Source organism: Artibeus jamaicensis, unplaced genomic scaffold (assembly GCF_021234435.1).
Source record: "Artibeus jamaicensis isolate MK-2021 breed Jamaican fruit bat unplaced genomic scaffold, CSHL_Jam_final contig_887, whole genome shotgun sequence".
NCBI lineage: Eukaryota > Metazoa > Chordata > Mammalia > Chiroptera > Phyllostomidae > Artibeus > Artibeus jamaicensis.
The window spans coordinates 1,530,148-1,545,968 of NW_026522003.1; the positions used below are offsets into that span (position 1 = coordinate 1,530,148).

At 40.0% G+C, this 15,821-nt stretch overlaps 1 gene segment (V, D, J or C); it reads right to left on the minus strand.

Moving 5' to 3' along the window:
• Positions 1-15,821, minus strand: part of LOC119037120 (T cell receptor delta constant-like) — a 47,787-nt gene that overhangs the window by 9,260 nt on the left and 22,706 nt on the right. The window contains 1 exon segment of the C gene segment in view: positions 9,382-9,396. Within this exon segment, the coding sequence occupies positions 9,382-9,396 (15 nt within the window).

Sequence of the window (15,821 nt, forward strand, 5' to 3'; positions counted from 1 at the left end):
CTCTAAATTGTCTCTAAGAATTGATCTGGATAATAATTGGGATCACAGTGTGCTAAAGCAGGAAGACACCTTGGAAATCATTTGGGAATCCAAATGATTTGGATTCCTCTGGAGGGGAAACTAGAGTTCAGTGAAGTTAAGTCACAGAGCTTGTTGGCCAAAGAGAAGGATTAGCACTTGGTCCTAGAAAGCTTGGTCCAAGATGCTCATCATTATGCCTCACATTTACTAGATGTCATGTAATGTAGGTCTGGTTATGGCCCAGATCTGTAGATGGTGACGGCTTAGGTATAAGTAAGCTGGCTCTGTGAAGTTGGTTAAGTAGAGGGAAGACAAAGACTCTTCAGGAAGGATGATGGATCAAAAAGATCCACTGTACCACATGCCACATCCTGAATTTTATCAGAAACCCAGTCCTTGCTTCTCAAACGATCCCTTGCTCAATGACATGCAGGAAGGATTTTTCCAACATCCTGAAAAGTATTTCTCAGGTGGTGACTTGGGAAAATTTCTAACAAAGATAATTGCTAAATACAGTGGTCATAATAAGGAAAAACAAGTCACTTATGTGGTTCTACCTCCAGGTAGGTTCTTTTGCCAAAGACCGGGTATCGCGGTGGATAAACTTAGTCTAAAAACTGCCTTACTCTTCCTTTACAGCAACCCTGGCCCCAGTTGCCAAGTCACATGGTAGGCACTGGATGGGATTTCCTGTCTTATCTGACCTAACCTCTTTTCTCCTAAGTCTTGGGGGCTGTCATTCAGGACAAAATGGGAGGCCACTACTGTGTCAAACAGAAATCTAAGCTTTTGCCATGTTACAATGGGGACTGATGCTTTGAATGAGAGAGACTGGAGTGTTTTAGTGTGACTAGGAGAAAAGAAAGGTGGCACATTGGTCATAGAATTGTGCTTCTCAGCCTTTGGGCTACCCTTCGGTGGGGCAGAGGTGTAGTGGCTTATGTACCCCATTCATTCCTACCTTTGAGGGGAATAGCATTTCATATTCAACAGAGCTTTGCATCACTGCCTAGCATTGTGCAGCAGGCAGACCTCTTGGTATAAAATAGAATTAGAGACTGCAGTACATTTTAATAACATACTCATGAATATCAAATTTCAGCAAGCTTTAACAACATACACTTAAAAGTGGCAGTTAAATTAACCTCTGTCATATGTAAAAATCAGAGTCTATGAGGTTGCCTGCATGTCACTCATAAAAACCAGAAAAAGAACAAGCATTTTCAGATCAGTTTACAGCCTGTAAAGGACTACAGATTATACTTGGAATATCACCGCAGTGAAGAATGGTTCTCAGTTGTGGTGAAAAAGAAAGGTGCCAGAACACCCAAAGCCTAGTTCGACTCTATCCCTTACTAAGTGTATAGTTTGGCCACGTTACTTAAGTTCATTGAGCTTTATCTGCCTCCTTTATAAAATGAGGGTAATATCTTCTGTATTGGGAGATTGTAAGACTAAATGAAAGGGTGTATAGAAAGCATTCTCTGAACTATTATAGAAAGCTTAGGTGTAATTATTAAAATGTCTGTTAGGGTTAGACAACAGAGAAAATAACTTTTACTTGAGGGATGTAAGTTCATTTAGTGCAGAACTCCCCAGAGGCAGGATGGTTGGGCGAGGTTGCTGAGGGAGAAGGGAAGCCTGTGTCTTTGGTGTTTGAGATGAGAGTGTTCATTTCGTAGGGCTGTGGGTGAGGACTGGAATCCAGGTTTCTGTTTTCCTTGGTCTTTCTCTAGGTCAGGTGGATCCTCTGTTCTATTCTCTAATCTTCCCTCTTGAATCTAAAGGCTGAAGTCCTTACAGTAGTCTACAAGCCACCCCTACCCCACTCCCATTACCAACCTGACCTCATTTTTAAATCTTCTCCTCATCACTCCCTGTCCTCCAGCCACATGGGCCTCCTTACTATCCTTCACACACCCCAGGCTGCACTTGTGTTCCCTCTGCCTGGAGTTGTTCTTCTCCCAGCCACCTGCATGGCTCCCTCTGTCACCTACTCAGGTCTTTGCTCAAATGTCCTTTACAAAGAGGCCTTCTGCGACTCCCTTGTTACAAATCACACACTACTCCTTCCCACCCTTTATTCCTCTTCCCTGTGTTAGTTTCCTTTCCAGGTTTTATTACTGCTGGAACTACTATATGTTTTATTCACTTATTTAGTTTATCACCTGCCTTTTACCATTAGGATAAAAGCTCCAGTCAGGCATGAATTTCTGTCTGTTTTGTTCGTCCTGACTCCCCATGGCACCTAGAGGAGTGGCTGGCATGCACTGACAATCACTCGTCACAGCTCGCAGAGCTGGGACTCAGGCTTGGCTCTGCAGGTTCCCAGCTTGCTTTCATTTCTATTTCCTTTTTCCTTATTTCAGGACTGACTTGTCTTCTCATTTGTTCATTCATTCATTCATTCATTCATTCATTCAACAAACATTCATTTAGTGCCCTTAGTGTATTTGTGGACACAGTAAGGAACAACTCAGAGTTTTTGTTCTCATGGAACAAGGAAAATGGATGGTAAATGATCACACAAAGTTCAGGTGGAGATGAACACTGTAAACGTATAGCAGGTTAAGGGACTGCAGAATGACAGGGGATGGTTGAGAAAGGTCTCACTAGAAGTGACATTTGAGGCATGACCTGGAGAAGGATAGTGACAAAACTGGGTGAATCTTGGGAAGAAAATGGCTCCAGGTATAGGGACGTGCAGCTCACAGGCTCTGTTTTGGGAGACGCCCATCATGTGTGAGAGGGAATGCCAAAGATGGGAATGGGAATTTTAGAAACACATTGATAAGCCAAGGACCTTGTGGGACTGCTCTTTCTTGGAGTGATGCTCTAATCATTGTCTGGATCTTTCTGAGTTTAGAACCCTCGAGCACCAGGGGTGTAATGGGAAGGATGAGCCTTGCTTGGAGAATGCCTCTTTTGCTAACTGCTTTTGGTCTTGGGGCAGGAGCCTGTCCTTAGTGAAGGATGGGGGTCGGGATGGTGGCTGGAAGGGAAACAGCCTAACTATTGCTTCAGTCCCTGGAGGCAGCTTGGAAAGGAGCTGATTAGAGGCCTGAGGGGGGAGGCTGGGCCAGGAGGGAAAAACCTGCCTGTGCCCCAAAGACCTGCAAGTCTGATAAAGAGCAGAGTTCTTATGTGCACAGACTGAAGTATGAGAAACACTGAGCTGATGCATCCTATCATCCTTTTAAATTAAAAGGTGAGGGGCATCCAGAGAGAGCTGGATTCAGAATATCTCTGAATGGAATCAGACGGATGATGCAAATTTTGACTTTGCTAAAACCTGTGTGATCTTGGGAGATCCCTTCCTGATCAGTAAAATTGCAGGTGATAATACCTAATTCTGCATGTTTGTTGTGAGAGCTACATAAAACACCATTCATTCACAAAGTGCCTTGTCCAGTGACTGGAGGCATAGTAGGCACTTGAAAGTGGCAGTTGATACAATGATGATATACAATAATCCACATTATGTTAAGTCCATCTAATGGCCCACTTTCATTAAGATGTTCCCAATGACTGTAGCCCTTTTTTACGCTCCTGTCGTTGTTTTATTTTCCTACCTTATTCCATGCTGTTTTGTCCTGTTCTTTTGTCCTATTTAATGAAGTTAAGTGGTATCTTTAGGTTTTCTCTATCCAGAGGGATAAAAGGTGTGGTGGATTTGGGGCTGTGAGTTTGTGTAAACCTGTTCTGTTAGTTTTGCGCAGCCTGCAGGTAAGAACTTGAAAGAAGCATGAAAAGGAAGTAGCCTTTTGAGAAGAAAGAAGACACTAAACAAATATATTCCGGATCCTGACCCCTCTGGATGCCCCTTATCTTTTCATTTCCAAGGATGATGGGAGGCGCCAGCTCAGTGTTCCGTACTTTAATTACTCACATTGCCTTTTTTCCCATCACATATCTGTCATATAATTTGCTTAATAGTTTTCTTTGAATTTACTCACTTTTTAATGTCAAATATAACTAAAATGAAACTTTAAATCCTATGGGTTTGACAACCTAATTGTTCTATTTTAATAGCCATTAAAAGACAGCACAATTAAAATGAAAAGAAAGTCTATGTACCATCTAAAACCATGTTCTACCGTATTAAGTAAGGAAAACACCAGATTGAGTAAGACAGTAAGCAGAAGAACTTAAATTTATTTGGAAGGAATTGGTGAACAAAGGGAGGTTAGAGAAATCAGTCACCCGCTTTGTCAGGAATGTGGATTAAACTATTTTAATGGAGAAAATTTAAAGCCAATGAAGTCCAAAAGGCAAGGACCTGAATTAGTAGAATATTTGAAATCTCATATGATTTTATTTAAAACCTGAATTTCTCTGCTCTTATTCTGCTAGCACAGCTTTGGATTTCTATCTTTTTTTTTTGGATACAAAGCCCTTGCCCCATTTCTCCGCATAGAGTGTGATGTCCAGGAATGCCTTGCCTGCACGCCTTTTTCCTTCCCTCTGCCCTCAGTTCTGTGCCTTCTTTACATCATTCACCCAGGACTGTCCTGTCCCAGGGTATTCTCTGAGAGGAGCCTACCCCATGACACTCTTCCACCCCGCCTCTCTAGAACCTTCCCTCACCTTGGAAAACCTAAACTGAACGCCAAGGTATCAGGTCAGTACATGCTGTTACTTTTCCAGCAGCCAGCTTAGAAAGCTTGGGACCATTGATGCCATTGCTAGACTTCCACAGGATCTTAGAAATGGGGTTTTGTATTTGTTTATTACATTTTTCTAGATTAATGTTAATGTTCACTATCTAACTGGGATCTGCTGCCAATTGGAGACTACTGTCTTTTTTTTTTGGCAAGAATAGCTCAATTTAAATGTCACTTAAATGACACAAAAAGATGCCTTCTGTGTTGAGGACAATCCTTTGACAAGTTTAGCACTGATTGCTTTATAACAGTGAACTAGCGAGTGGTACCATATCGTCTCAGTGAGGAAGATGAATGTCATGAGCCCTCAGGGAACTACTCCTGGCTGAGTCCTGTAAACTCCAAAGTATTTCTTAGTTAGAAACAATACACAGTCACTTTGTTCTGCTTGAAATCTAGTCTCACAGGGAGCCAGAATATTCCAGCTTCCTCACTCATGACTTAGCTCCATTAGCAGCCCTTACAATCGAAAATGGATGTCTGGCACTGGTTCCCTTTTTTTTGAAGAGAAAAGTGGCACCACCAGTGACCACTTAAGACCCCAGCCTTATTCTCTGTGCCCAGGAGGCCGACTCATGTCAGAGCTCTCCCAAGAGCATATGTTGGCCCGAGGAAGGTCAGAATTACTTATACCTAGAACCACATTGATAGAATCCCCCAGACTCAGATCAATCTTGTTTCTAATCAGTTCTGACTTGATTTGGGGACTTGAGACAGTGACTCTGTGGTCTCTGCAGCCTGAACTGAATCCTGTGGATTGAGCAGAACTTTCTGTTTCCCCTGAGCTGTGTGGGGGTCTTTCATAGCTCCAAAGTCAACTGAAAAAATAGAAAACTCCCAATTTCTATGCAGGGGGCTAACCATCTTCCCCAGATTTCTCCTTGACCCTATATTGGTGCTATCCCTACCCATTCCACATTTCCCAATATTTCTGCCTTCTTAGAGGGAGGAGGTCTTAACCTCAAAGAAGAGACAAATCGTTACTTACTTGGTTCCACAGTTACGCGGATTCCTTTTCCAAAGTTGAGTTTGGAAAACTCACAGTACTTGAGGGTGTTCCCAAAACCTTGGCAGTGCCCCATCTTTCTTCTTCCCAATTAACTTTAGGAATGGGGACTTTTAGGGTTTGACTCTTAGAAAAATGGCACTTGTCACTTATCCAACTGGTTCACGATGATTCAGTCACTTGCCAGTAGGGGTGGGTGTGCTCTGGGGAGGTTTTTGTCTGAGAAGTAGATGGGAGCACACGTTCCCAGGGCAGACATTTCCAGGACAGTGCCTGGAGTTCTCTGAACCGTTGCTGTCTATGGTTTTGGATTGTTTTCAGTTCCTAGACCCACACCTAACTCTCAGTCTTGGAAACCTGACATTGCCAAGCAGATGAGTCTCAGATCCGTGAGTACAGCAGAGTCAAGGCCTCCACAGTCACCGGTGCTGCTTGAAGGGCAGGTAACAGGTGGCATCACAAGAGGTGATGGTGTGGTGTGCCCATGACTTAGAGTTCAGTCAGTGTTAGAATGAGCAGCTATAGCTGGTGATTGCCTAGAAACAAATCAATCTCTGTTGAAATTCATCTTCCCAAACTGCAAAGCAAAGCATTCAGCCAAATCTCTCTAGGGCTTTGAATTCAGAAATTCCATATGAGTTGGCTTATGTACTTTTCCTTTGCAATAGAATCAACACAAAACCAAGACAAGGTAAGTTTTTAAAGAAACATTTTTGTATTTCCCAATCATGGCTGTAATACCGTATTGAAAAGCCAGTTTCACCTCAGTGAGAACAGCAGTGAGAGGCTGGCAGCTGGGCATCACTTCTCTTGGCCTGATCAACATTCTGCTGTCCTTTCTGAGTCCCTGAGTAAGAAGGGACAGCTACTTGTTGTGTTCATCACCCTGGGGCAGGGTAGCCAGGCTGAGGATTTCCCAGGGAAGTGCTACCTTTGCCCCTGCAGTTTTTGTACAGGTCTCCATGGGTTTTGTAGCACTGTGCGTATCCCACCAATCACAATGTTACAGGGCTTTACAAAAACCTCCCTGGGTTTTACCCTATGTGAACTCTGAGAACCCCTGGGGCCGGGTGTTTTCTCCAAATCAAGCTCCAGCAAGATCAAAGGATTTGGCAGTTGGGTCAGGGCAGGCTCACCCAAGTGCTTCTGCCTGAGGCTCTTCTGTCTCACTGGCTAAATCTGTCCTGGAGTTTGCAACTAGCATGGACTTTCAGAAACTATCACACCCACTCTGTCTGTGCTTCCTGGTCAGTCTTCTCTCAAGTGGTTCCCCTCAGAAGAGTTTGTAAGCTATCTGAATGACTCAAGTGGATTTTCCATGCTGCAGGTTCGGCAGAAAATGTTTGTGATCAATGTGATTTCTCCTGTCACCTGCTAAGCCTCTGAATTACCTCTGCCTGCCCCTGCTTTATACCTGAATAGTGTTAAAACAGTTTACAAAGGCCTTTAACATAAATTTTAAAATTTATCCTCTCCATTGACTGCCTGTTGCTAAATTCAGGGCCAGCAGCCCATATGGTTCTTTGTGTGATTTAGAAAAGGCAACCCTGCTGGGCGCGTGCAGAGGCAGCAGCTTGGGTTCGAGCTTGGGAAACAGATGGCACCTTTGTGTGCTGTATAAAAGGTTTCCCTTTCTCCAGCTGATGCAGCTCTACAACCAGGGCCTTTGGCCTCACTTGTCCCTTGGCCGAGCGCCCTTGTGCAAGGCACAACTGTGCAAGTAGATGCAGTGGCTCTGTCCAAATTCAATTGATACTTTTTTATTTATATTCTTGTTTGACCTCTGATTTTTTTTTGACACAGTTTCTCCCTGTTTGCTACTGTTCTCTGGGTCAAGACACTGGTCTTGGTTCAGCTTTGATCTCTGTGTCTCTAACTACGAAAACAAAGTGATACACTAAGCTTATCAAAAGCGATCTTGTTGGGAGGGAGGTGGGGAGCACTGGGGTGGTGGGCTAAGACGGGAGTAAAAGACAGAAAACTGTACTTGAACACTAATTAAATTTAAAAAGTTAATAAAAGTGATCTTATTAAATGTGAACCATTAAAAGAGAATGTGATTTTTGTTGTTATTAAAAGGGAGAAAGAACGAAAAAAGTCTTTAGACTTTCCCTTGAGGATCTTATGCAAATCCATTGCTTAATTTAAATGCCACAATTTTACTTATAATCTTTGTGACAACTCTCTCCCGCCCCACATATGACTGCATGCCTGCCCCATAAACTCCAAGCAACTCCCATCTCCACATACAGAGTCTAACACTCTCCTGATTAAAAAAACCTCAAAACAAATAGGAAAAGAAGAAATGAAGAAATGTTATGGCCTCAGTAACAGTGTAACAGGGGATGGCTTAGGGCAGAAAGCAGGAAAATGTGAAACTCATGGGGAGGGCTGGATGAGAATAAAGAATTGTAATTTGGACTCTTGAGTATAGCTGTTCTTAGTGCTAGTCTTTGAACTGATAAGAATTTGGTGGTCACCGTGCTGAGTAATACCTTAAGCGTCTCATTAACTCACATGAGACTTGTGGACCTTCTCCTAGTGCTGTTGTGCTGACTTTCCCAAGCAGGCACCAGAATCTGGTTTGAATAGAAGTAATTATGGGAGACAAAAAGCTGGGACCAAAAATGCAATTGAAATCTTGAGTTATATCAAAAGTTAAACCATGCAACCTTGTGGATCCAGGGCAGTGAATTTTACAATCCTGTGGCTGTGGCAGGGAGTTTTGGGGTGATGAGTCCTGATGAGAATGCAGCGGCTATGGTTCCCACCTTTTCACTCTCTGTTACGGAAGTGTACGTCCATGTACCTTACCACATGACTCTGCAGGGCCTCTGAGGCCGACTCCATTGACCTTGAGGCTGGCCATGCTTTGATCTGTAGAATATGGGTAGAAGTAATAGCATGCCAGGCCCCAAGAGACATCACATCATGGACTTCCAATAGCACTCTTGAATCTCTGCCTTCTGAGATGAGAGAGTGTGTTCCAGAGACTTGCTGCTGCTTCAGCTGGTTCTGAGAATGAAGACATGTAGAGAACACCTGACTCTAACCCACATCTTGAAGCCAAGTCTGGCTGTCCTGAGCAATACATGCTTGTTATTCTAAGCAACTGACATTTTGGGATCATTTGTTATAGGTCATAATAACAGCAGAAATATATGATTAATATAGATTCCAAGCCTTGTGGGGACCCTAACTATAAAATTACATGCTTAAAATTTTTGGTGGTTTCCTATTATCCTCAGGATAAAGTGATGTGGACCATGGGTTTTGCTTACATTCCAGTCCTATATCTTGTACTTCTATACTTGTTCTCTTAAACTCAGCTGCATTGAACTACTTGCTTCCTTAAAGCTCCATGTTCTTTCATAACTCTTTGTCTTTACCATGTGATTGCTTTTTATCATATGTGCTCTTTCCTTCTTTTATTTCTCAATTTGTTTCCCAACCCATCTGCTTAGATCTTATTCATTTCTGGTCTTAGCTTAGCTACTTCCCAAGGAAGGCCTGCTTGAAGGCTCTGACTGGATTCAGTTAGGTGCTCACCCCTCCCCTGAATTTCCATGACATTCGGTGCTTTCTCCACCATTGCACTCAAAACCCCTTTCTCTCTTCTTCATTGGGTAGAGACCCTTGAGGGAAGGGGTTTTCTTGTTTATTTCTGTATACCTTGTGCCAGCACAGTACCTGACTTGGTGAATGCTCAGAAAGTGTCTTCTGAATCCATTTTAAGGATGAGGTGTCTCATGTTCAGAGAGGATGAGCTAGAAAGTGACAGAGCCATGGCCAGAGCCCACATCTACCCAACTCCTAGCCCCCTGCTCTCTTTCTGGCACCAGGCTACCTTTTGGAATACAACCTTAATTTGTTCAGTGGAGCACAGCAACATTAGTGGTAAACAAATTGATTTTTAACAATAGCCTGACTTAAGCTTCATTGGGAAGATAAATTTGTTGTGATTTGTTCCACACCATGAAATACATTCTAAAACCAAACAAAAGTGAGTTTCATGTTGTCTTCATATTTGGAGGATTCAAATCACTTACTTTTCCACTAACGTGAGATTCAAGGATCATTTGTGCCTCTGGAGAGGAAGCCTACAATGTCATGGCTGGAGAGGAAGCCTAGAATGTCAGACTTCAAAGATCATATATTCACTCCATTGGGTGTTTGGATGAAAGAGTCTAGAAAGGTCCAGAGAGGCTTCACAACTTGACAAGGCATCCAGCTTCAAAGGAACACATAAGAAATCAAGTATTTTGATTCCTAGTTCAGTTATATTTTTTAATAGGCAAATACCCAGTCTTCTTTGGTCTTTTATTCTGGCATTTATCATTTGAAATAGTTTCTGGGCATCCTCTCATTCCCACAGCCTGATCTCGTTCCCTGAAGTGGCCATAGAATGGCCTGGGTGACCTGGCATTTTCTCTTTCTCCGTGACTTTTCACTGTTGTCTCAGATGCTCTTCTATGGGAAAGGAGTATATGTGGCAGGCACAGGGTGGGTATATCCTGGAATTCAGCTTTCCCTGGAAGGAAGCAGCCCATGTTCTCAGTGCCCCACAAGCTCATCCTCAATGAGGAATAGAGGAAAAGGGAGTGTGTGGGACTGGGTTTACCAAGGTGTTGTCCAGTCCTACCTGGGACCAGGCCTCACACACAGAGACTCAGAGCACTTTGAGAAAATTTATGGGATACCAACCAAATAAATAAATAAATATGGCACAGGGCTATCCTCAAGGGATATGGACTTTGAGCTATGTTCATTTCCACCTCCTGCTCCCAGTGTTGGTATGTACTCCTTGAGGGCTATAGACAAATTGCAGTATATTCAAAGAAGAATACCAGGCTGTTGAAGAGACTTCAAACCATGTACAGGGAGGGACAGCTAAAAACCCTGGGGGAAGAAGACCAAAGGAAGGGGTATCTCTGAGGGTGTTTGATCTCAGTCTTTGGATATCTGTTGGGAAGAGTTGGCTTATTAACTCATGTCTACTATTGCATTCTATCTATTGTGGTGTGTTGGTTTCATTGACATATATGAGAAAAATAGAGATATGTATTTTTCTTCTTAAATTTTATTTATTTTAGATAGATGGGAAGGGAGGGAGAAAGAAAGAAGACTGATGTGTGAGAGATGCATTGAATAGTTTCCTCTCACACACCCCCAGCTGGGGACCTGGCCTGCAACCCAGGACATGTGCCCTTACTGGGAATCAAGCCAGCAACCCTTCAGTTCGCAGGCCATCGTTCAATCCACTGAGCCAAACCAGGCAGGGCTACAGATATGTATTAATAGCTCAAAAAGAGAGGTTAGTTGCAATGTGGAATCTGAAACCATGTTAATAAACTTTACTTATTCTGTTAGATTAAAATATACTGGTCTATCTTACATTTTGGATGGAACTTTCACTCATATGCGCTTTTATAACATAATCCATTGGTTAATTGGGAAATATTTGTTCATGAGTTAAGCAACTTCCACATGTTGAGACACTTCATTATACAATATCAAAATACCACAGTAGTTAATATCACCACTGATATCTTTAAATAAGAAAACTATTTAAATTTTGGGGAGGCATCCAGCTCATGGTGGCAGATACAAATTTTTATAAGCTCTAATTTTTGCCTAATGCTTAGATTTTTATCATTATTAACAATTATTAGTTATTTTTCTTGATGTGACAAGCTCATTTTATTCATTTTTAAGAAGATGCCTGCCAAGTACCCACATCTGAATAACTATAGTTTGTCTGTCATTCTTTCAAGTGAAAATGGTCTTTCATGGAAAAAGTGGCTCATTCAGCTTTCAACTCAAACAATTGCACAAATGTTTTTCCTTGGGATAATTATCATAATTTGGAACGTAGCAGAAGTGCTTTCTGTGTACTTCCTCTTTTGCCACATAGAATGCTAAAAATACACATACTTGAGAGTTAAGATTTAATAAAGTTGAGTTTTTTATTTTACTTTGTCAATGTGAGGACTGAACTGTGCCCTCCCAAAGTTCTTATGTTGAAGTCCTTACTCCCAGTATCTAGAATATGACGCTGTTTGGAGATAGGGCCTTTAAAGAAATGATTAAGTTAAAAATGAAGTCCTTAGTGTTTGGGCCAACCTAGTATGACTGGTGTTCTTACAAAAAATGAAAATTTGGACTCACAAAGAAACAAAACATGAATGTACAAAGGAAAGACCATGTGAAAAGGTGGCCCACAGCAAGCCTAGGAGAGAGGCCTCAGGAGAAATAAACTCTGTAGGCATCTTGACTTGGATTTGTAGCCTCAAAAGAGAAAATACATCTCTGTTATTTAACTCACCAAATCTGTAGTATTTTCTTATGTCAGCCATAGCAAACTAACATGATCAATGATATTTTAAAGGGTAACTGGCTTCTCCCCCCACCAACAAATATGCGGCAGTGAAGAATATAATGGCTACTAATATAAAAAGCATGCCACTGCCTTGATTCACGTTAAAGGACTCGTAGTTTTACCCACCATTGTTTTTGTATCAACAGAGAAAATGTCAACAAAATGAGAAAGGCAAATAATATTTTGGTATTATTATCCTGAAAAGGTGTTGAGGTCCCTAGAGTTTCATTGATCATAATTAAAAAACCACTGTCCTAATTCTATGTTGTTTGTGCTGTCAAACGTACAACCCCAGGCCTCCTCTGCTGCCTCACCTCTCCCTACCTGTTTGCTGGAGATTAGCAAACCAATTTTATCATATGCTTTGACTGATCAAAGCAGCCTTTCAGTTCTAAAAAATGATAAAATTGACTCAAGTATTTTGGTTGCAATTTCTAGTCAAAGACCATAGATCTGTATGCCATCTCCCTCAGGTTTCTTTTGCTTGGTGGTACTCTGGGGGTCAGATGCTGGATTCATGATAATTGTGCTTTGGTGACAGAAGGAGGACTCAGTGAAGGCCTAGAAGTCCGACCACATTACGTTCAGTATCCATACTATATTTTTGTGACAATACTTCAGCCTTTCCATTAAACACAATGTTTACTTGTTTAAGTGACAGGTAGTTGAGATGGTAACTTGAGTTTTGGGCAAAACCATAAAGAGGAGGAATAGACCAATATGGCTTGCAGGTTAATGCATCAAATAATATACTCAGCAACTGGACAGGAATGAAGAAGCCAGGCTTTTCAACTAAGACCCATGTAAGGGCCCAAGAATGAATAAATCTGGTCACATTCCCCTCAGGTAAGAAGACCTCAACACACTTTGGCTTTTGTCAAAACCTTCTCTTACTTTCTCTATGATGCCCATCCAACTGAAGGAGATATGAGCTTGGCAATCAACTGACTGGAATTACGTAGTATACTTATACAAGAATGGAACATCCTTACTGTCACACAAGTGGAGAACTTGATTTTGAACTATTATCATTTTAGATATTAAAAGGTGGTGATTTTAATACAATGCCTTACTTATGCCTATTTATTCAATAAGAATAATCCAAAAAGTGCGACATCATCATTAGCAATTTTCTTATTTATTTTACCTATATAGTCAGTAAAAAAGTTCATTGTTATCTTAGAAATATGTCATATGAACATATAGTTTTAATTTGTTCAAAGGTCTATAAGTTCAGGAAGTTCTTTGAGTAGAGTAGCAGTCTTTAAGAAAATATGCTAATTTTCAAGAAACATATTGCATTTCAACTTATCATTGTTTAAACTTACTGCAGACTTCTTGGCCACTTAAAAATAAGAACTTTAAGTAGCATTCTAAAGTTTTGAGACATTCAAAAAAGAGATGAACAGAATCAATACCTATATACTCATCACCTAAATATAAGAATTGTTAATGTTTGCCATACTCTGTATTTTGGTCAGTTATTTAGAAAATAAATTACAAACATCATTAAAATCCTAAACAGTTCAGTATGCATTGAAAATATTAAACATGTGAAGCATCTTATTTAATAAGAAGGAAGAAAGGAAAGAGAGAGGAACATAATTATAAAGAATAAAATGGCAATAAATACATACCTATCAATAATCACTTTAAGTGTAAATGGATGAAATGTTCCAGTCAAAGGATGTAGGGTAGCTGAATGTATTAGAAAACAACACCCATATATATGTTTTTCAGCGACAGGAAAAAAACTAAAAAACACACAAACACATGGAAGTTAAATAACATCTTATTAAACAATAAATGGGCCAACAAAGAGATCAAAGAATAAATCAGAAGTTGCCTTGGGACAAATAAAAATGAAAACACAACAACCCTATGGGACACAGCAAAAGCAGTCCTAAGAGGGAAATTCATAGCAATACAGGCTACCTTGAAAAACAAGAAAAATTTCAAATAAACAATCTAACCTTACATCTAAAGGAACTAGAAAAAGAACAACAAGGTCCAAAGTAATTAGAAGGAAGGATGTAATAAAGATTAGAGCAAAAATAAATGACATAGAGACTAAAAAAATACAAAAGATCAATGAAAACAAGAGATGGTTCTTTGAAAAGATAAACAAGACTGACACACTTTGAACCAGACTCATCAGGAAAAAAAGAGAAGTATCAAATAAATAAAATCAGAAATGAAAGAGGAGAAGTAACAATTGACAACATAGAAATACAAGGAATAGTAAGAATATTTTATGAACCACTATATGCCAACAAATAGAATGAACTGAGCAAAAATAGATAAATTCCTACAAACATGCAATCTTCCAAAACTGAATCAGGAAAAAGCAGAACATCTGAATCGACTCATTACAATCAAGGAAATTGAAGCAGTAATTGAAAAATTCTCAGCAAAAAAAGTCTTGGGCTGGATGTCTTCACAAGTGAATTTCATCATACATTCAAAGAAGAATTAACACCTCTCTTCAAACTACTCCCAAAGATTCAAGAGGAGGAAAGAATCTCAAGCTCATTTTATGAGGTGGTTTTAGCATTATTTTAATTCTAAAGCCGTAAAAAGACATTACAAAGAAAGAAAATTATAGGCCAATATCCCTGATGAACACAGATGCTAAAATCTTTAACAAAATATTAGCAAACTGGCTCCAGTGATACATTAAGAAGATCATATACCATGATCAAGTAGAATTTATTCCTGGAATGCAAGTTTGGTTTAATATTTGTAAATCAATTAATGTGATATACTACATAAACAAAATGAAAGATAAAAATCACATGATCATATCAATAGATGCAGAAAAATAATTTGATACAATTCAGCATCCACTTATGATAAAAACTCTCAGCAAAGTGGGTATAGACAGAGCATACTTGAACAAAATGAAGATCATGTATGACAAACCCATAGATAACATTTTACTGAATGGGGAAAAATTAAAAGCATTTCACTTAAGATCAGAACAAGACAGGGATGTCTGCTTTTACCACCCTTATTCAACATGGTACTGGAAATCTTAGCCACAGCTATCAGACAAGAGGAAGAAATAAAAGGCATCCAAATTGGAAAGGAAGAAGTAAAACTGTACTGATTTGCAGATGACATCATACTGTATAGAGAACCCTAAGGGCTCCACCGAAAAGCTATTAGAAGTAATAAATGAGCTCATTAAAGTGACAGGATACAAAACTAATATTCAGAAATTGGTTTTATTTTTATACACCAATAATGAAGTATCATAAGAGGAAACCAAGAAAACAGTCTCATTCATAATTGCATCAAAAATACCTAGGAATAAATTTAACCAAGGATGTAAAAGACCTGTACTCAGAAAATTATAAGGCACCAAAGAAATAAATCAAAGAAGACAAAAATAAATTGAAGCATATACTATGTTCATGGATAGAAAGAATTAACATCATTACAATGTCCATACTACCCAGAGCAATCTATAGATTCAACACAATCTCCATCAAAATACCAATGACATATTTTGCAGAACTATAATAAATAATCCAGGAATTTATATGGAACCACAAAAGTCCCTTACTAGGCTCAGTAATATTGGGAAAGAAGAACAAGGTTGGCAGTAAATGCTACCCAATATAAAACTATACTACAAGTCTATGGTAATAATCAAAAAAGCATGGTGCTGACATAAAAATAGACATAGAGATCGATGGAACAGCATTGAAAGCCCAGAAATAAACCCATGCCTTTATGGTCCATTGAT